Source organism: Phyllobates terribilis, unplaced genomic scaffold (genome assembly GCF_046119375.1).
Source record: "Phyllobates terribilis strain yellow unplaced genomic scaffold, ASM4611937v1 Scaffold_4__5_contigs__length_816908805, whole genome shotgun sequence".
In the NCBI taxonomy this organism is placed as follows: domain Eukaryota; kingdom Metazoa; phylum Chordata; class Amphibia; order Anura; family Dendrobatidae; genus Phyllobates; species Phyllobates terribilis.
This window is the reverse complement of record NW_027362764.1, coordinates 502609412-502631649: the sequence shown is the minus strand read 5'-3', so window position 1 is coordinate 502631649 and position 22238 is coordinate 502609412. Positions and strand designations below refer to the sequence as shown.

At 40.4% G+C, this 22238-nt stretch overlaps 1 protein-coding gene across 4 annotated transcripts in view; it reads right to left on the bottom strand.

Moving 5' to 3' along the window:
* The window catches only part of CAP2 (cyclase associated actin cytoskeleton regulatory protein 2), a 143421-nt gene that overhangs the window by 40761 nt on the left and 80422 nt on the right, over positions 1-22238 (bottom strand). For 3 of the 4 annotated variants that reach the window (XM_073678810.1, XM_073678811.1, XM_073678809.1), the window contains exons 5-6: positions 5910-6053; positions 1232-1317 (exon numbers count right to left, since the gene is read on the bottom strand). The exons of the other annotated variant lie outside the window; for it this stretch is intronic. In XM_073678810.1, the coding sequence (XP_073534911.1) occupies positions 1232-1317; positions 5910-6053 (230 nt within the window). The remainder of the gene's footprint in view (positions 1-1231; positions 1318-5909; positions 6054-22238) is intronic. 4 annotated transcript variants of the gene reach the window in all.

The window sequence follows — 22238 nt, the reverse complement described above, 5'->3', positions numbered from 1 at the left end:
GCTTTGCACACTCTTGGCATTCTCTTGATGAGCTTCAAGAGGTACATGCGGATTATCATTGGGGAACATTGCAGACCTTTTACCAAGCGTTTTTTAAGCGTTTCTGCAGCACAACTCCCGCTGCGTAAACGCTTAAAAAACGCATAGTGGGAACACAGCCTTAGCCACAGCTAAAACAAGATTGCTCTCAGTGGGAAAAACAAGATAATCTTGTAGTTATGATACCTTTTAATGGCTAACAAAAATAAAATAGATGATGTTACAAGGCAAGCTTTTGAGTCAATTTAGGTCCCTTCCTCAGGCATGGTATGACAAGATGTATGAAAATTGTCTCTTCTGAGAGGAAGAGGGCTAGAACTCTAGTGCCACCTACAGGAAGTAGCAATCCTAAAAGTCAATAGTGACCCTTTAACGAGCCTTATCACATGACTTAGGATAAAAAGCCAAGACTTTGCACTGACGAGGGGCAGTGCCCCGAAACACAGTGTCTGCAAATTGAGTTTCTGGTCTTGGCTTTTTATCCTAAGTCATGTGATAAGGCTCATTAAAGGGTCGCTATTTACTTTTAGGATTGCTACTTCCTGTAGGTGGCACTAAAGTTCTAGACCTCTTCCTCTCTGAAGAGACAATTTGCATATTTCCCAGAGGAGCATTGCAGCTTTAAAAGTCTCCTCACCTGACGTGCTTAACACGGCACTCTCTGCAAGGAGAAATATTACCCTTAGATAAAGATATATGAAAAAACACAAATATATGCACAAAAAAAAGAAAGAAAGAAAGAAAAGAAAAGCAGATGCATGGCATAATAAATTGACATTTAACTAAACAAACAAACTGAGCTTTAGGGAGTGAGTCCTTAATTGGATTAGATTCGTGATGTGAAAGTTTTATGGTCCCAATATCCATGTAAGATCATAGGCCTGGTGCCCTCACTGTCTCTGGAGCAGATTCCTCAGATTTTGTATTTTATTCACCCTGAATATATACTATGTAATGGTCTTAACAGCAAAAGTTTCCTAAAATGGATCTCCACTCTAATATACAAGTGTGAACAAAACTGGACCAATGTAGTGACCAACACAGGGGCATTTAAAGTCCCTTTTATTCAAAAATAATATTTTACATTTTGTGAATCCAAAAGAAGAAAATTATAGCATCCCAAATAAGAACTTTTGCTCTCAATTTGATTGGATATTACAAACAACAGAAATGATAGAGGTGAATAATTTACCTATTTTTATAGTCCTTAAGTACCCTATTTGTGTAAAATGCAGCAGCGTCAGCCATCTCCTTCACAAAGGGACCAGGTGCGGGTGTCTAAACATAAATAGAAAATCAGAGTTACTTAATTCTTAGATATAACATCAATGAAATTATAAAGACAACAGCATGAGTATAAAAATATCTGTATATATCATTTATCAGTTTCAGACGGAAGTTTTACTAGATACCTAAGCACCTGCATTATTACAATCTTACAATTAAATACACCAATTACACTGTGTTCCAAATTATTATGCAAATAATATTTTCTCAGATTTTCCCAAATTACCTATATGAATTGCAGTCATTGTAATTTTCAAGTCAAATAACTATTAGAGTACAATTGAAAGGTTTTTGTACAAACTGCCTATGATAACAGTATATTTTAAAAAAAATAAAACACTCAAACTGCACTCAAAATGCATGTTCCAAATTATTATGCACAGCAGAGTTTTCAACCTTTTCATTTTAATAAAGAAGAAAAAAAATGGTCATTTTTGAAATTCTAAGCATTAGCAGGTTATTACAAACTGAAATCAAACAGTTTTCAACTCAAAACTTTATTCTAGATGATGTTACATTTGCACATAGGACCCCTTGTTCGAAAGGAGCTTCTGAACTCTCTCGTCCATTGAATTTGTCAGGTTTTGGATGGTTTCTGCTACAATTGTTTTGCATGAGGACAGAATACCCTCCCAGAGCTGTTGCTTAGATGTGAACTGCCTCCCGCCATCATAGACACTCATTTTGATGATGCTCCAGAGGTTCTCAATGGGGTTGAGGTCAGGGGAGCATGGGGGCCACACCATAAGTTTGTCTCCTTTTATGCCCATAGCAGCCAGAGATGCAGATGTGTTATGTGCAGCATGAGACGGTGCATTATCATGCATGAAAATGATCTTGCTGCGGAATGCACGGTTCTTCTTCTTGAACCATGGCAGGAAGTGCTGTTTGAGAAACTCAACATACATTATGGAGTTCATCTTTACCCCTTCAGGGATCCTAAAGGGGCCGACAATCTCTCTCCCCATGATTCCAGCCCAAAACATTACTCCACCTCCTCCTTGTTGGCGCCGTAGCCGTGTTTGCATGGGGTGTCCATCAACCAGCCATCCTCCACTCCATCCATCTGGACCATCGAGCGTTGCACGGCACTCATCGGTGAACAAAACAGTTCGATGGTCCAGATGGATGGAGTGGGCATAAAAGGGGACAAACTTATGGTGTGGCCCCCATGCTCCCCTGACCTCAACCCCATTGAGAACCTCTGGAGCATCATCAAAAGGAGTGTCTATGATGGCGGGAGGCAGTTCACCTCTAAGCAACAGCTCTGGGAGGGTATTCTGTCCTCATGCAAAACAATTGAAGCAGAAACCATCCAAAACCTGACAAATTCAATGGACGAGAGAGTTCAGAAGCTCCTTTCGAACAAGGTGTCCTATGTGCAAATGTAACATCACCTAGAATAAAGTTTTGAGGTGAAAACTGTTTGATTTCAGTTTGTAATAACCTGCTAATGCTTATAATTGCAAAAATGACCATTTTTTTGTTCTTTATTAAAATGAAACGGTTGAAAACTCTGCTGTGCATAATAATTTGGAACATGCATTTTGAGTGCAGTTTGAGTATTTTATTTTTTCAAAAATATACTGTTATCATAGGCAGTTTGTACAAAAACCTTTCAATTGTACTCGAATAGTTATTTGACTGGAAAATTACAATGACTGCAATTCATATAGGTAATTTGGGAAAATCTGAGAAAATATTATTTGCAAAATAATTTGGAACACAGTGTAAAAAGGAGCAACCAGACTCTACTTTTGTTTTATTTAAAAAATTATAAAAGTTCACATATTTTCATTTTTTACAATAGAAATTATCTAAGTCTAATTGTGATTTTATTACTTCTTTTTGCAAATAATTTGTAAGTAGGCAGACTTTTTCAATTTATGTTTTTTAGTTTTAATTAGAATAAAATATTTAGATTTTATTATTTTTAGTATGGACAGAAAAAAATAACAGGTGGACTTCTTTCCTAGGTAATGTCAGTGGAGCGAGACTCCTGTAATCAGGCACTGCAGTCTATCCAAAAACATATCACATTTGTTACTTGTGCACTTCATAAAACATCATATATGATCAATATGGACATACAACATAGACATATTATGTACTTTTAGCCATGTTGTGTAGCCATTCATCTGCTTATGATCCTTTAAAGGGGTTGTCCGGAGTTACGTTACAAGTCTGCAGTCATTCTATGTAACTGCAGACTTGTGAATCACATCGCTCACACTGCGCACTGCAAAGATTTTCTGGCGCTGGAAGCGGGCGGTCATGTGTCTGAAAGTATGTAATTAGCATATTTTTCACATTCAGACTAGACGTGTTTGGCCTCGCTCAATACACTTGCATTGAGTGAGGCTGCGCCTATCTAGTCGGCGCATGACCACATGTATGCAATTCACATACTAGCAGTCACACATCGCCACAACTGAAGCCTGAGAATCCTCACAGCACACAGTACGCACAATGCGATGATTCACAAGTCTGCAGTTAGAGTGACTGCAGACATGTAACCTAATGCCAGACAACCCATTTAAGACGCTACAATTTCATCCTACCATTAACTGTTTATGCCCAACCAGGTAAAATGTACATATACACTCAAGGCTGAAATTGTTGACACCCTTGAAATTGTTCTAGAAAATGAAGTATTTCTCCCAGAAAATTATTGCAATTACACATGTTTTGCTATACACATGTTTATTTCCTTTGTGTGTATTGGAACACAAAAGAAAACAGGAAAAAAGGAAAATTGGACATAATTTCACACAAAATCCTAAAAATGAGCCGTACAAAATTGTTGGCACCCGCAACTTAATATTTGGTTACACGCCCTTCGAAATAAATAGCTGCAATCAATCACTTCATAAAACCATCAACAAGCTTTTTACACCTCCAACTGGAATTTTGGACCATTCTTCTTTTGCAAATTGCTTCAGGTCTCTTTTATTTGAAGGATGCCTGCTCCCAACAGCAATTTTAAGATCTCTCCATAGGTGCTCAAAGGGATTTAGATCTGGACTCATTGCTGGCCACTTCAGAATTCTCAGGCGCTTTGTTTCCATCCATTTCTGAGTGCTTCTTGAAGTATGTTTGGGGTCATTGTCCTGCTGGAAGACCCATGACCTAGGATGCAAACCCAGCTGTCTGGCATTGGGCACTACATTGCGTCCCAAAATCCTTTGGTAATTTTCAGATTTCATAATGCCTTGTACACAGTAAAGGCACCCAGTGCCTGAGGCACCAAAACAATCCCAAAACATCTTTGAACATCCACCATATTTGACTATAGATGCTGTGTTCTTTTCTTTGTAGGCCTCATTCCGTTTTTGGTAAACAGTAAAATGATGTGCTTTACCAAAAAGCTCTATCTTGGTCTCATCTGTACACAAGACGCTTTCCCAGAAGGATTTTGGCTTACTCGAGTACATTTTGGCAAACTTCAGTCTAGCTTTTTTATGTCTCTGTGTCAGCAGTAGAGTCGTCCTGGGTCTCCTGCCATAGCGTTTAATTTCATTTTAAATGTTGATGGATAGTTTGCGCTGACACTGATGCACCCTGAGCCTGCAGGACAGCAGGAACATCAAAATCTCTGGAGATAAACTTGTAACCTTGAGATGGTTGACATTTAAAAAAAAAAATTGGTTCTTAAACTCTCAGACAGTTCTATTCACCTCTTTCTGTTCTCCATGCTTAGTTTGGCATACACAGACACACAATGCAAAGATTGAGTCAACTTCTCCCCTTTTTAGCTGGTTTCAGATGTGAATTTTATATTGCCCACACCTGTTACTTGCCACAGGTGAGTTTAAATGAGCATCAAATGCTTGAAACAAAGTTGTTTACCCACAATTTTGGAAAGGTGCTAACAATTTTGTCTGACCCATGTTTCGGGTTTTGTGTGAAATTATACCTTTTTTCTCAGTTTTTTTGTGTTGTTCCAGTATACACAAAGGAAATAAGCATGTGTATAACAAAACATGTGTAATTGCAATTATTTTCTGGCAGAAATACTTCATTTTCTGGAACCATTTCAAGGGTGCGAACACTTTTGGCCATGACTGTATATGGTATGTGTCACAGGTTCTACTATTCCCTTCCTCAGTGCTTAATGTTTTATTTTGTTTGCTAGTTTTTCTCGAGATGAAGATATAGGCGGTAATTCATCAAAAGAGTTCAAAAGTCATAACATTTTGCAAAACACTGAGCTGCATTTTTGCATTAGTCCCACCAGTTGGTTGGACTTAGCAGAAAGGGCATGGCCAATCAGATAAATTTAATAGAATTTAAGCAAGAATGGGGTTTATATCATGGCAGAAAGCTATTCCAGTGTGTAGCTGGAGTAAAATCCTGAATCTAGCACAAGGCAGCCGCAAAATATGTGACAAATTCATTACGTTTTGTGTGCTCCTCTTAATGAATTTGGTGCAGTGTACTCCAGCGGGTTTTTCTTGTAGACTGGTAGAGGACACACCAGACTTGATTAATTTATTCCATAGCATCCAAATCTCAGAAGACTTTTATCCAAAGGAAGTTTAAAATTCCTTGTGTAAGATGTGGCCAAAATTAATATAACTTACCACTGCGATCCAGCCGAGTGCTGGAATACTTTCACTTATTGCTGAAAGGTGGTTGAACATTGGACTTCCTCGGTTCTTCTCTCGGAATGTCTGTACTTCAAGAATCTTCTCTGATATGGGTTTTAGAAGTGATGCTAGTTCAGCCTATTAAAAATAAAGATATATACCGTATATTCCGGCGTATAAGACGACTTTTGAAGACTGAAAAATCTTCTGTCTAGTCTGGGGTCGTCTTATACGCCGGTAATGCTTTTGAACTTTCAGAAATTGACATGCGGGGATACTCTGGGGGTGTTAATAAGCTGCCGTGGCCGTATCCCTGCCATGTCGGAGTTAATATAAGGTGGAGGGAGTTAAAATACGGTGGCGGTAGGTCCAGACGGTCAGCGCTTCTGTGCTGAAACGGACACATCGCTGCGTATTCCCAGCTCCGGACACAGCGCAGGGCTTCTGTGCCGACAGCTTTCACTTGTCACAGAAGCGCTGCGCTGTGTCCGGAGCAGGGAAGTTCGCATCGCTTCTGTGACAATATATGAAAAGCCGGCAATTCAGCAGCGGCATAAGCCGACACCCGACAATTTAGAATAGAAAGAATAGAGAATCACACATAGATTAGATAGATAGAAACATGTCAGTCACATATATATGAAGTACAGTGACAGTGTTGCTTACTGTACTTGTCATTTAGTGTAAAGGATTTATTAAAACAAATAATAGTGTTTTCATGCACCGTCTCTTTAAAAAAGCCGGCCGGCAATTTAGCATCTGTACCCGACAATTTATAACAGAAAGAATAGAGCTTCACACATAGATTAGATAGATAGAAACATGTCAGTCACATATATATGAAGTACTGTGATAGTGCTGGTTACTGTACTTGTCATCTAGTGTTAAAATAACGGATTTATTAAAAAAAAAATTGGCGTGGGGTTCCCCTTAATTTTAGTCTCTAGCGGAGGTTAAGCAGACAGCTGGGGCAGATGTTTGAAGCCTGGGAAGGGGGTAATACCCACGGAGCTTCCCAGGCTACTAATATCAGCCCCCAGCTGAATACCTAGCCTTTACTAGCTATTAAAATGGGGGAACCCCCCCCAAAAAATAACGTGGGGTCGCCCCTAATTTAATAGCTAGCAAAGGCTAGGCAGACAGCTGGGGGCTGATATTAATAGCCCAGGAAGGGTGCCATGAATATTGGCCCCCTCCCAGGCTAGAAACACCAGCCGTCAGCCGCCCCAGAAATGGCGCATCCATAGGATGCGCCAATTCTGGCACTTAGCCTCGCTCTTCCACGCTGCCCTGGTGCGGTGGCAGGGGGTAATAGGGTTGGGGTTGATGTCAGCTTATAATGCCAGCTGACATCAAGCCCAGGTTAGTAATGGAGAGGCGTCTATAAGACACCCCCATTACTAACCCCATAGTCAAAGTTAAAAAAAACACAAACACCCAGAATAAAGTCCTTTAATTGAAATAAAGACACAATTCTTTATTGTTCTAAATTAAACCATACTTACCATCACGCCCATTCCAGCTGAAGCCAACGATCTCCTGCAATAAAAGTAAAATAATAAAGCAACCTCATCCTTACCTTTCCATGGTTCCCACGATGGCTCCAGCTCTGCTACATCGAGATAACAGGCTGGACCGCAGCAGAACGCTGCCATCCAGCATGTCATCCCGCAGACACTGAGAAGCGCAGGCATGCTTGCGCTCCTCAGTGTCTGACTGTGACGGCATCCAGATGAGCCGACAATGAACTCAGCTCACCTCCTGGACGTCCGTCACTGACAGCGTGGGAAACTTCTACTGCGCATGCGGGGAGGAGAATTTTCCCACGCTGTCAGTGACGTGCATGAGGTGAGCCGAGTTCATTGGACATGATCTCGGCTCATCTGGATGCCGTCACAGTCAGACACTGAGGAGCACAAGCATGCCTGCGCTTCTCAGTGTCTGCGGGATGACAGGCTGGATGGCAGCGTTCTGCTGCGGTGCAGCCTGTCATGTGAATGTAGCAGAGCTGGACCGGTCCTGGGAACCATGGAGAGGTAAGGATGAGGTTGCTTTATTATTTTACTTTTATTGCAGGAGATCGTTGGCTTCAGCTGGAATGGGCGTGATGGTAAGTATGGTTTAATTTAGAACATTAAAAAATTGTGTCTTTATTTCAATTAAAGGACTTTATTCTGGGTGTTGTGTTTTTTTTAATTACTTTACTAGAAATTCATGGTGGTCATGTCTAATATTGGCGTGACCCCATGAATTTCGGGCTTAGGGCCAGCTGATAATGCCAAGCTGGCCTTAACCCCTTTATTACCCAGTGAGCCACCGCACCAGGGCCCTGGATGAGTTGGGTACAGCGCCAGAAGATGGCGCTTCTATGAACGCGCCATTTTCCGGGGTGGCTGCGGACTGCAATTTGCAGCGGGTGGGGCCCAGAAAGCTTGGGCCTCCCAGCGCTGCAGATTCCAGCCCCCAGCTGCCTAGTTGTACCTGGCTGGACACAAAAACAGGGCGAAGCCCCATGTATTTTTTTTTTTAATTATTTCATGAAATAATTTTAAAAAAAAGGGCTTCCCTATATTGTTGTGTCCGGCCAGGTACAAATAGGCAGCTGGTGGTTGGGGGCAGCCCGTTCCTGCCTGCTGTACCTGGCTGGACACAAAAATATGGCGAAGCCCCACGTCAACATTTTTGGGAAAAATTAATTACAAAATTAATAATTTAGGGACTGCATCTTTATTAACCCCTCAATTGTCATTTAGTGTTAAAATAAAGGATTTTTTAAAAAGAAAATTGGCGTGGGATCCACCATCATTATAGTCTCTAGCGGAGGTTAAGCAGACGGCTGGGGCAGATGTTTGAAGTCTGGGAAGAGGGTAATACCCACGGAGCTTCCCAGGCTACTAATATCAGCCCCCAGCTGAATACCTAGCCTTTACTAGCTAATAGAATGGGGGACCCCCCCAAAAAATGACGTGGGGTTCCCCCTATTTTAATATGTTTATGAGTGACAGTTTTCCTGCTATATACCTGCATGTCATAAGAATTTAAATTAAAAAAGGACCATGTTAAATTCAAATCTGTTTTTTTTAAATTTTTACCGGTGTTTGGTATGCGTTGGAAAAGGGGTAGTCTTATACGGTGAATATATCCTAAACTCTATATTTTAACAGGAAAGTAGGGGGGTCGTCTTATACACCAGGTCGTCTTATACGCCGGAATATACGGTACTTAGATTATGACAGAACCGTTTAGTTATCCCCTTAAAGTTTCCTTAACACACGCTAATCAGCTTGTTTAAATGCTTGTAAAAAAAATATGCATTTCAAGTATTTTTCATGGATTTTTTTCAAAACTTTTTTGCAGGTTTTTTTTTTTTATTTTGGATTATTTTAAACATGTGTGGGTTTTTACGCCCTATAGAGAACCCAATGGGAAAAACCATAGCATGCCATATTTTAAACAATGTAAAGGAAAGAGACAAAAAAGCGGTGTTCCATAGTGTAGGTTTTAGATAAATAAATTAATTCTGAGAGTAAGCGAAACTGCTCACCTGAGCGAGATGTGCTTGCTTAATACAGGCCCAACTCTGTCCAAAAACTTGTGAAGAGTAAACCAGATGCTGCTTCTCGTTGTGCCGGTTATGCACGATGGCAACTGCAACAAGTGTGTAGAAGAAAAACAAGGAACCACTGGACGTTGCTGGAAAAGATGACGACTAATAGGTAGAGGTAGGTCACTTTATTGAGGTTAGATGTTTCAGCACCAAACAGGTCGGATGAAGGCACCTGTTCGGCATTGAAACAAGTAGCCTCAATAAAATGACGGTACCTCTACTTATTAACCATCATCTTTTCAAGCAATACTCAGTGGTTCCTTGTATTTCTTCTATACACTACAGCACTTATTTTACACGAAACACCACTGACCCCAAAACTGCCCCTTAACAGAGTTGCAGTTTTATCTATGTTATAGGGATTTATTGTCACACAAAGCCTAGAGGCCTTGCATTAGCACTGATAGCAATGTGATATACTAGAAGTTAAAGGGAATATCTAATCAAAAATGTTTTTTCAACAATTGAAAAAAAGGTAAAGAATTAATGTTTTAATTAAGAAAATATATATATTTTTAAGGGCATAAAATAGAAAAAACTATGCAAAACGTTTTGATATTTTCAACTCTTAAACATGGGGGAACCGCTGTTGACATTTGCCATGAAAACATAGTGCACTGTTAGCTCACATTATGAGTGCGGTAAATTGGGGCTGGATCTGCTCACACGGGTGTGAAATCGCTCCTCCCCTCCACTTCTGGGTGTTTACAAAAGGATAAAGGAGGATGAAGTTTACGACCACAGTGCGGAGCCATTTCATTGATGATGTGATATTGTAATGTAGACAGGGGACGGCTGGCAGCACCATTCTTTTAGTTAGTGTTGTGCTGCTCATTGGTCTCTACAGAGATCTGAGCGGAGCGGTCCTTTCATTGTGGTTGCAGATCACAGCAATTATGCAGCTCAGCAGTTAGTATCACATATAATAGGATTAGTTTCTCAGCTCAGCGTACTGTATCACACATGATCGGAATACATCCAAGGTGGACTTGACCACACATGAGAGGATTAAATACACTACTCAGCAGATTATATCACACATGATAAGATTAGATACATGGCTTTGTGTACTGTAGCACACATAGTAGGATTAAATACATGGCTAGGTGAACTGCCTAACACATAATAGGATTAGATACACAGCTCAGTGGATTGTATCCCAAATGATAAGATTAAAAAAACAGCTCTGCAGACTGCATCACAAATGATAGGTTTAGATAGATGGCTTTATGGACTGTATCACACATGACAGGATTTGATACATGGCTCTGCAGACAAATACCGTGATCTAAGAGCAGCCACAATAACAAAATTTCTCCACTGAGATCACTGTGATTACCGGTGAACGCTCATCAGATCCGGGCAGTAGCGCTACAGCGGTGATTTCATCCAGTGATATGTACCCACCGCTGGAGGAAGTAACTGCAACAGCCTTGGTGCCCGGATCTGAGCTCACTGGTAATTACTGTGATTGAGCATAAAAGTTATGTTATTGCAGTTGCTCCGCTCAGAACACAGTAATGAGCAGCAAGCACAAGTCTGGGTACCAGGCCTGCGGCAGTGCCTTCCTCCAGTGGTGACAACACATTATTGGAGGAAATCACAGCGGCAGCGCTGGTGACCAGCCACATGCCCATCATGGCTCCGTTCAGAGTCATTACAGGTGATAGAGGAAAATAGTAGCCAGTGCAAAGCGTTGGGCTATAATAATTTGGTGCCAGGCTACATCTACAACTGTGAACTGGGCACGTCATAATGTAGGAGATAGGGAAGGAAGCCAACCGCAGTCTAATATGGCCTGGAGCTGCTGCGTTTGCAGTGTGTCAATTCATGTAATTACAGCAGGATCCTACCTTCCCATATAAATGCAGGCTTCCGCCTAAGAGAAGATTTACATTAGGTAGGTTCCCAGCAACGGGAATCGCCTTATCGTGGCTGACGGGTACACATGAATTGGCCAATTTATGCGCTAAGTATTCTCATTTTTTCCTATTTTCTAGAGCAGTAATGTCATTCAAATTTCATATTTCATGTTTGCATACTATAGCGCTACAGAGTGCAACTTTATTTGTTAGTTATATATGGTGATGGCTAGTCTTAGTTTGCACCTGTACACACCTGTTTTCGGTTTGGAAGTGATGGTCAGTCTTTTGATATTTGTATCAGCTTAATAAAAAACATGTGGATAAAGGATCTCGTAACAAATTCAGTATTGGAGCCAAGGGGCTTATAATTATTATTTTCAAGTGAGTAGAGGTAGAGTAGAGTATTTTCTGTTTACAACATCACTAAGATATCTACAGTAACAGTATAGTATGGGGGCATCTCTTGAGGTTAACCATACATTTTCACATCAAATATACACCAGTAATAGAATTAGAAGCAGGGAATACAAGATTAGAGATATAAGGACGTGAATTGCTATTATTATATTTTTTTATTGGTGTTTTATTAGAAATTTCATTTTATTTCATTAGTGTCTTATTATCTTTTTTTTATTATATTTCTTTGCTGTTCACCTTCTTCTGACGTATAGGTAACAATATTTTGTTTATGTGAAATCAGCTTTAAACCTTTCATTTGGCCAATGCAGAACAAAACGCTCTACAAGACCTCTGAAAATAAGAAGCCATCATTAGTATAAAAGGGCCCTGCAACAGATTCAGTATGGCAAGCTGGGGCTGTAGAGGGGGCACAATATTTTCTGCAACATAAGACGCTGGCAGTATTGTAATTGTACTGTGATGTTAATATACTGTTTTAGGGGACCCTTACACAATGGATATTGTTTGGCTGGCACCTATCTCTCTCAATTTCTCTATATACAGAACTTATGTGTTCTCTACAAGAGAGCCGCTGCCAGACTACTTTATGAGAGAGCCACTGCCTGATTTTTAGGGTAGCAGATTATCTCCTGAAGAACAAAAGAATCGGACCCTGGACAGGTAATCTCATTGGGTTGCCTAAAATAACAATATAGACCATGTCTTGCTTCAAACAGCAGAGAAGTTATCCTGTTCAAGCCATATACTGTACTAATATAAGGCTCCTTTCACACTGCACTGGCTGTATGCGTATACGTATATGCATCAGGAAAGGTCCCAGAGCATATGTTAAATGTGCCCATAGACACCCCTTCACCAAACTGGCCTCCATTCAGGCGGCATACATTGAGGTTTCTTGCTTTCTACTACATGGAATAAAACAGCAGACTGTATCTACTGTTTCTACAGTGGCATCCAGTAAACACGAAAAAAAACAGCATATCAAACCACTTTATTCAAAGATTTCTTTTAGCATTTAACAGATGATTAGACACAGTGTGTAAAGAGCCTATAGTGTTCACCAATTTAAATATATTTTTAAATATATTTCTTGATCTTTTTAGAGATTTTGTAAAAGTGACAAAAATATATTTTTTTTACATGTTTTTTATGCATGTACATTACAGTGGGACATTGTAAGTTTGCAAAATGGAACAAATGCACAGCATATCTACGTAATCTTCACAGAAAAAATACTACTTCGGAGCAGATGAGAGGATGTGTAAGTCATAACAAGCAGTACTTTAACCCAACACTCTCTTCTGCTAAATATTTGCATTCAAGAGGGTGAAGTAGACAACCATCACTAATATCAAGCAGCAGATCCCAATCTATCGGATGCCTACTTAGGAGTTAAATCCCCATGCACATAAGACAAAGGTGTCCTGACAAGTCGGAGGTAAAAACAGAATGTGAAACTGCATCGGTCATGGCATAGCCAATCGGCATTTTGGACGATGATGATCATTTGTTGCTCTGCATCGGTCAAAACAAATAATCGTTTATTATGGTCAAAATCGATTTTTTTATCCTGTGTGTATGAGGTCTTTAAACAGACTTATTCATATAAAACAGTAGTCCCCCACCTTTCTTACCTTGAGAGCCACATTCAGTTCTGAGAGAAGGTTGTGAGCCACATGCTGCACCACCCACCAATCCACATAGTAGTGACAACCAAAGCTTCCCCACAGGAAGCATGCCAAGACCTTGTGCTTCTGTCCCTTAGGGCTTAGGCCATGGCCCCACTATCAGAATTCGTTCAGTATTCGGTCAGTATTTTTTCTCAGGAAGGGGAAGCCAAAACCATGAGTGGGTGATAAATGCAGAATTGGTGACTGGTTTCTATTATACTTTTTCTCTGATTGTTCTTCACCTGGTTTTGGCTCCCACTCCTGAGAAAAAATACTCACCAAATACAAATAGTTTGGCAGTGGTCTTATAGGCAGTATGCTTACATCCAGGGCTCTCTACCTTACCCTAGTATGCTATTCCCGCATTAAAGGGGTTGTCCAGTACTAATGATAATGCTCCATTGTATTTTTATGTTGAAAAGATGTTTATTTGTAATTACCTTGTGCTGCTGTTATTGCCTGTGAGCGGCGCTATTGCTGGCCGCTCACAGGCATCACGTGATCCCCAGCTGCAGCCGGCTCTTCCTTCCACTGATGTCACGTCAAGTGAGGCGTGAAATCAGGGACACGCTCCCCGCGGTGGATGCTGGGCTGTGGGCGACCGACATTCGCGGTATCGGAGTTCTGATACTGAGTTCCGATACTTTTAGAACATCGAATACCGGAATCGGAAGTTCCCATAATGCCTGCGCTCTGCAGTGTCTCTGAAGGATGACAAGCTGGATGGCAGCGCTCAGCTTACTGTACTGGTCATTTAGTGTTAAAGGATTTATTAAAAAAAATAATAGTGTTTTCATGCACTGTCTCCTTAAAAAAGCCGGCCGGCAATTCAGCAGCGGTACCCGACAATTTAGAATAGAAAGAATAGAGCATCACACATAGATTAGATACATAGAAACATGTCAGTCACATATATAAGAAGTACAGTGATAGTGTTAATAACTGTACTTGTCATTTAGTGTTAAAATAAAGGACTTATTAAAAAAAAAAATTGGCATTGGGTTCCCCGTAATTTTAGGCTCTAGCGGAGGTTAAGCAGACGGCTGGGGCAGATGTTTGAAGCCTGGGAAGGGGGTAATACCCACGGAGCTTCCCAGGCTACTAATATCAGCCCCCAGCTGAATACCTAGCCTTTACTAGCTATTAAAATGGGGGACCCCCCAAAAAAATGACGTGGGGTCCCCCCTATTTTAATAGCTAGCAAAGGCTAGGCAGACAGCTGGGGGCTGATATTAATAGCCCAGGAAGGGTGCCATCAATATTGGCCCCCTCCCAGGCTAGAAACACCAGCCCTCAGCCGCCCCAGAAATGGCGCATCCATATTATACGCCAATTCTGGCACTTAGCCTCACTCTTCCCACTGCCCTGTAGCGGTGGCAGTGGGGTAATAGGGCTGGGGTTGATGTCAGCTTATAATGCCAGCTGACATCAAGCCCAGGTTAGTAATGGAGAGGCGTCTATAAGACACCCCCATTACTAACCCCATAGTCAAAGTTAAAAAAAAAAACACAAACACTCAGAATAAAGTCATTTAATTGAAATAAACACACAATTTTTTAATGTTCTAAATTAAACCATACTTACCATCACGCCCATTCCAGCTGAAGCCAACGATCTCCTGCAATAAAAGTAAAATAATAAAGCAACCTCATCCTTATCTTTCCATGGTTCCCACGACAGCTTCAGCTCTGCTACATTGACATGACAGGCTGGATCGCAACAGAACGCTGCCATCCAGCTTGCCATGCCGCAGAGACAGAGAAGCGCAGGCATGCTTGTGCTCCTCAGTGTCTGGCTGTGACGGCATCCAGAAGAGCCGAGATCATGTCCAATGAACTCAGCTCACCTCATGCACGTCACTGACAGCGTGGGAAAATTCTCCTGCTCCGCTAGAGCCTAAAATTACGGGGAACCCAACGCCAATTTTTTTTTTTAATAAATCCTTTATTTTAACACTAAATTACAAGTACAGTAATCAACACTATCACTGCACTTCTTAGATATGTGACTGACATGTTTCTATCTATCTAATCTATGTGTGATGCTCTATTCTTTCTTTTCTAAATTGTCGGGTACCGCTGCTGAATTGCCGGCCGGCTTTTTTAAAGAGACGGTGCATGAAAACACTGTTATTTTTTTTAATAAATCCTTTACACTAAATGACAATTACAGTAAGCAACACTGTCACTGTACTTCATATATATGTGACTGACATGTTTCTATCTATCTAATCTATGTGTGATGTTCTATTCTTTCTTTTCTAAATTGTCGGGTACCGGTGTATGCCGCTGCTGAATTGCCGGCTTTTCATGTAATACATTCTACATTATTCTTAGTTGTTTTCCTTCATGTAGAATTAACCTACAAGGAAAGAAAGGGTTTATTTTTATTCCGATATTTGTGTCCCATTGACTTGCATTGGTTTCCGGTATCGGAATCGGCGATATCCGATACTTTTTGGGTATCGGTCCGATCCAATCCGATCCGATATTTCCCGATATCGGAAGGTATCGCTCAACATTACTGAGTAGTGATGCAGTAAAATTGCCACAGTTGTATTTAAGCAATTCAATTGCAATTAACATTTGACGTTTCGGTCCTAAATTCTGGATCTTCATCAGAATGCAACGGATTCCTGTGGATGAAGCAGTTCAGGAAGAGGCGCGCAAAGGAGACACAACCATCATCACACGTGCAGAGGCGCTGCACTGACAGCAAAGCTCTATTCACACAGCTCGGCATGTATTAGAAGATTTGTCAAACTACGCATCAAAGCGAAGACTAACTAAACCTGTCTGTGTTTCTGCTTTGTTTCTATTGTTTAGATAATTCTAGCATAAACCAATCAACATCATAATGGATGGTCTCACAGCTAACATGTACAGAGCCTTATTAGATTGCCAGTGGACCTCCCCCCATTTTAGCTAATTTTCTAAAAATATTTGCATGTAGAAGCAAACGAAAAATACAATAACTTTCCTAACAGTCATATAAACTGTTTAAGACCTGTTAGAATATTTCTTCCCCTTTTATTATTGATCATGAAGTTACACAGATATGACCAAGTTTTATTGCCCAGCACATAATACTAAATTACTTTGAGGTTTTAAGGCATTTTTCCAGCTGACTTGGGCTTAGCGCAGTGCAAAGTTACAGTTAAGGTTTTCCAGACAATGTAATGATTTAACCCCTCTAATGATGACAACGTCATGACCAAGAATTCATTTTACTACTGTTTTTTTTTTCTCTTTGCATATATTCACTGTGCCAAGATTAGACTGTTTGACTGAATAGATGGACCAGACAAAGGCATGTAGTGAAAATTGTGTACACTATCCCCCCCAGGTTCATTTTTAAAGAGTTTATTTGCAGCCTTAACTGTATTAGGGTTTGCTGCTTTTAAACAATCAAAAAGACATAATATTTTGGTAGTGTTGTCAATTTGATGAAGACCAAAGTCATAAAAAATATGGTGAATCTGGCCACGAGCCACAGATCCAGGAAGAAAATTTGTCCTGTGCAGAAGCAGAGCTCAACATTGCGCGCCCATTCCCATTATACAAAATAAATGAAAGGAGCCTTATTTTCCAGAAGCCCGGAGACTAGAGCTGACTGCATTAAGCATATTTTCTTTACTATTATTTGGTAATACCTTAATAGACGCTTACAGAAAATTTACTAAGGAACAGCTTGTTGTAAAGGCCCCCCCATACACATTATAATACAGTCAGCCGAACCCGCTTATATCGGTGAGATTAGACAATAGTCTTTCTTGTATCTTTGTGTCTTTTTTCTTTTTTATCTCCCTCTTGGTACATTCAGCTTTACATAGGTAATCCTATTTTTATTTGCTAAATCTATATTTCCCAGCAGTACTTGCTTCTCTTCAGTGCTGCATACACCTCCTTCTCGTGTGCTCCTGATGATCGCCACTTCTCTGAATTATCCGTAAATAATCTAAGTGTAGAATTTACCTTATGTGTCTGTTTACTGTCTACTCCTGTACAGTACACTGCCTTACTTATATTATCTTCTGTCCTCTACATCAGTATATCTGCCTGTGTGGTTTTACATCATTAACTGGTTCTAGCAGAGCTCGACTGTCCTGTACTCCACCACAGTGGCAGTGCAGAGCTGTGTTTGTTGCCTGCTGCTTTCAGATCATTTATGTGAAACTGCAAATGCAACTTTATTTATGCACCTAGCAGAAGATTAATAATCCTTTCCATCAACATAGTGACATTTGCAGTTTCCTATCACCGGTCTCGGCAGCAGGCAGCAAAGAGAATTCAACTAACCTCAGCCTTTGGCATTTTATGATTTTATATTCTTGCTGAGATCTGGTCTCTAATGTGTCCAATGCCATGCATCTTTGGACAAGCTAACACCAGTTTTCCATTCTTATTGAAAAAGTGTCATCATACAACTAAATTTACATTGCACTTAATATTTGTTTTCCAATATAAATGAGACTGCAGAAAGTTTTCCTTGAATGTCGTGGATCTTGTTAAATTAAATATGTTCTTTTTGGGGACAGAATTTATGCACTGAAGGTCTGCATCAGAATGTACTGCTTTACCCATGTACTTTGCTGCTGACCACCTTGGTGGCTTCATATTCATAGTAATATTGTATATGGTCATGACATTTCGAACTTTGGAGATAAACAGAAGATGTTGTATCCATTCACTGTGGAACAACAACCACTTATGGATGAGTGTACAGTGACAACTGACAATCAGAAGTCACCAGCAGGTAGTGTAGCCCTGTACAACTGCAGGAGACCAACAGCTGTGACTTCATGAGCCTGACTATCAGTGATTGATAAAGAAGAGCTTCTCAGCTCAATGTATTCAAGTTGTTAATGAGAGATCCCAGCTGCTGCTCTTTTTATCTCTGTGTTGTCTATGCCATGTACATTCTTTGCACCTGTCTCGAAGTCTAAGTTTTATGGCTTTTCTGACTGGTCTCAGATTCTTTGCTTAAAATAGCATGACTACAAGTGACAAGGCAAATTCAGCCTGTGTGCCCTGTAAGAAAACATAGATCAGTGTATGAATAGGGATCATTTTGGAAGCTTTATGTTTTCATGTACTGATTGAAGGTCAGGGGTTGAGTATGTTTTCTCGATGTCATTTTTGGGTATCTCAGTTATGTGATAAATACATAGAAATGTCTCTCAATTTAAGAATATACATTCATGTCCAAAAGTTTTGAGACTGACACAAATTTTGGTTTTCACAAAGTTTGCTGCTTAAGATTTTATAGTGCCAATTTGCGTTAACTCTGGATTGTTATGAAGAGTGATAAGATTAATTGTAAAAAATTGCAACGTTTTTAATTGCAAAGGATATTAACTTAATCATAAATACCCCCATTTCCACTTAAGTTCCTTCCTGCCACAAAATTACTTGATTACATAATTTCAGTGGTCTTCTCGTTAGCTCAGGAGAAAGTGTTAACAAGCACAAGGTAGCTGATATCACTCTGTGATACTGATTGAATAAAAAAAAACTGGTTGCTTTAAAAGGGGGTTGGTTCTTGAAATCATTGTACTGTTCTATTAACAATTGTTACCTTCAATAAAACATGTGCATTCATCATTACTTTGTATTAAAAAGGCTTTACAGGCCAGACATTGCTGATTGTAAGATTGCCCCTAAATCAACTATTTATTAGATGATCAGTAACTTCAAAAATAGAGGTTCAATTGCCATGAAGAAGACTTCAGGGCACCCAAGAAAGTCCTTCAAGTGCTAGGACCATCTCCTGAAGAGGATTCAGCTACAGGATCTGTTCAACACCAGTGCAGAGCTTGCTAAGGAATATCAGCAGACAGTTGTCAGTGCACCTGCACACACAATGAAATGAAGGCTTTTGGAGGCTGGCTTGGTGACAAGAAGGGAACCAGAGAAGTCACTTCTCTCCAAGAAAACATCATGTACAGACTGACATTCTGCAGGAAGTACAGGGATTGGACTGCAGGGGACTGGGGTAAAGTAATTTTCTTTGATTCCCCCTTCAGACTGTTTGGGACATCTGGAAGAATAATTGTCCAGAGAAGAAAATGTGAGCGCACACAATGAATCTTGTGTCATGCCAACATTAAAACTTCCTGAGACCATTCATGTGTAGGATGGCATTTTATTCAAAGGAGTGGACTCGCTCACAACAATTTGCCTAAGAACACTGCCATGAATAAATAATGATAACTAAATATCCTCCAAAAGCAACTTCTCCCAACAATCCAGCAGCAATTTGGTAATGAACAATGCCCTTTCCAGCATGATGGAGCACCATGTCACAAGACAAAAATGGTAACTAAGTGGTTTGGTTAACAAAACAATGACATTTTGGCTCCATGTCCAGGAAACTCCCCAGATCTCAATCTCATTGAGTACTTTTGGTCAATCCTCAAAATACAGATAGAAAAACAAAAGCATAGAAATTGTGATAAACTCCAAGCACTAATTAGGAAGGAAGGGGTTGCCATCATTTGGCCCAGAAGATGATATCCTGTTGCCAGGGTGAATTGCAGAAGCCTTGAAAAATAAGGGTCAACACTGTAAATATTGAGTCTTTGCATAAACTCACTTTAAAAAGTTAGGAAATGTTTATAATTGAACTTCATTAAACATATAAACATCTGACTTAAAGATCTAAAAACACGCAATTGCAAATTTTGTGAAAACCAAAATTTGAGCAAGTGTTAGGCTGAGTTCACACGATGCGTATTTCATGCGTTTCCGCGGCGTTTTTGCAGTTGCGTAAACGCCGCGGAAACGCATGAAAAACGCATGGTAGAAGGGAAGCAATGTTCCCCAATGGAAATCCGCATGTGCTGTGCCCATGATGCGGATTTTTCCGCAGCGTTAACGCTGCGGTCAAAAATCCGCAGCATGTCAATTAATTTTGCGGAAACGCGGCGATTTCGCCGCCATTGACTTGCATTAGAACGCGCCAATTCCGCAAGACAGCATTTGTACTTGCGTTATTGGCGCGTTCTAATATGCGGATGGTACCCGGGTGTGGAGGAGAGGAGAGTCTCATCCACACCCAGGTACCATTAAAAAAGCTGTAAAACAAGAATAAAATAAAAAATAAATGTATTCTTACCTTCTGTCGGCCCGCGCAGCGCTCCCGCTTGGTTCCCGGCACTTGCAGTGAGTTGTAGGACCTGCGGTGACGTCAGAGTCATGTGACGGGTCACGTGACGCTGACGTCGGCAGGTCTTTCAATTCAAAGTTGCCGGCAGCCGGGAACTTTGTAAAGCAGGACAGCGCGGGCCATCAGAGGTAAGTATATACACTCTCTCGGGTCACACTATATAAATCCATGCTGTTTGCATGGATTTATATAGTGTGACCTAGTTGTCAAGCACTTTCCAGGTGATGCTAAAATCGCCTGGAAAGCGCTTGTCAATCTGCATGCGGAAACGCATGTCAATCTGCATGTGGATCCGCATGTATTCTGCAGGAAAAACGCATGCACAATCTGCATGCGTTTTTTCTGCCAGGGCGATGCAGAAATGATGCAGAAATTTTCTGCTTCATTTCTGCATCGTGTGCACATACCCTCAATACATTTGGCCATGACTGTAAGTAAAAAAAAAAGTAACCATTTAACTAAAAAATATTACTGAATTACTGTGAATGTATTGGTTGTTACAAATCCTAATATTCCTAAAACTGTCATGCTAAAGATGCTATTGATACATGATCTCTTTATAAAAGAAGTGCACACGTATGGATGGTCAGATGTGTCAGTCTTTAGGGTTATTGTCCAACCCTACTATTACTGGCTAAATATTGGCACAATGACCTAATGACTGTGGCAGACAGTTTTTTATGACTGCCAAAGCACATTCACATGGGTAACATACAAACCAGGAACAAATACCTTAATCTCACTGGTCCCTCTTCACACTAGGAAAAAATCCTTCTCTGACCCTGGTCTGTTCCTGGCTGACCGAGGAGGTTAGCACCCTAAGGTGACACAATGGTGCCCCCCTCAACGGTGGCTTACCCTGAATGTCATTAGCAGCTCCTAGGATTGCTAGAGTAGCAGTTCCCTAAGGAATAAAGGGATCACACACAAAACTACTGCAACCAACACAAAATACAGCAAAGTGAATCAATCCAACAAAGTCTATCACCAGCAGGAAACACCAGTAGGGGAAGGTATTTAAAGCTGCACCCGAAAGGTGATAGGACAGACAATCAGAGTAAATGAAAAACACCTGTTACCCAAAACCAACAGAAACAAAGAAGAGAACTAAAACACTCAAAGAAAATGTGTATCTGCTGTGGCTTAGCGGAAAGAGATGCCAAACACAGAATCAAAGGTTTGAATCCAGAAGCATGACACAGTTACATTAGTTATAAATCTGATTGCACTACAATTTTTTACTGGTAATTTCTACCTCTTAGCAATTAACAACCATCATCGTAATTCTTAGTTTGAATACATGTAAGGAAACCTATTCCTCAAAGCTAACAGTTATTCCATTCTCACATTCATTTTGCCTCACCCCCTTGAAGCCACCATATATAACTGGGAATGCACCGGAATATATTTTATTCAAAACAGTGAAAAAATGTAATTTATACTATACCTAATCTCAAAACAGTAAAAAAGACCATTGTAGAGGAGACCCAGAAAGGATCTGGAAAAACCTCTTGCATGACTGAGGCATGTGCTCCATGAAATGTCTTGTCATTTTAGACAGGGTACAGTTGCTTCAGATTACTTTAGGATTCTT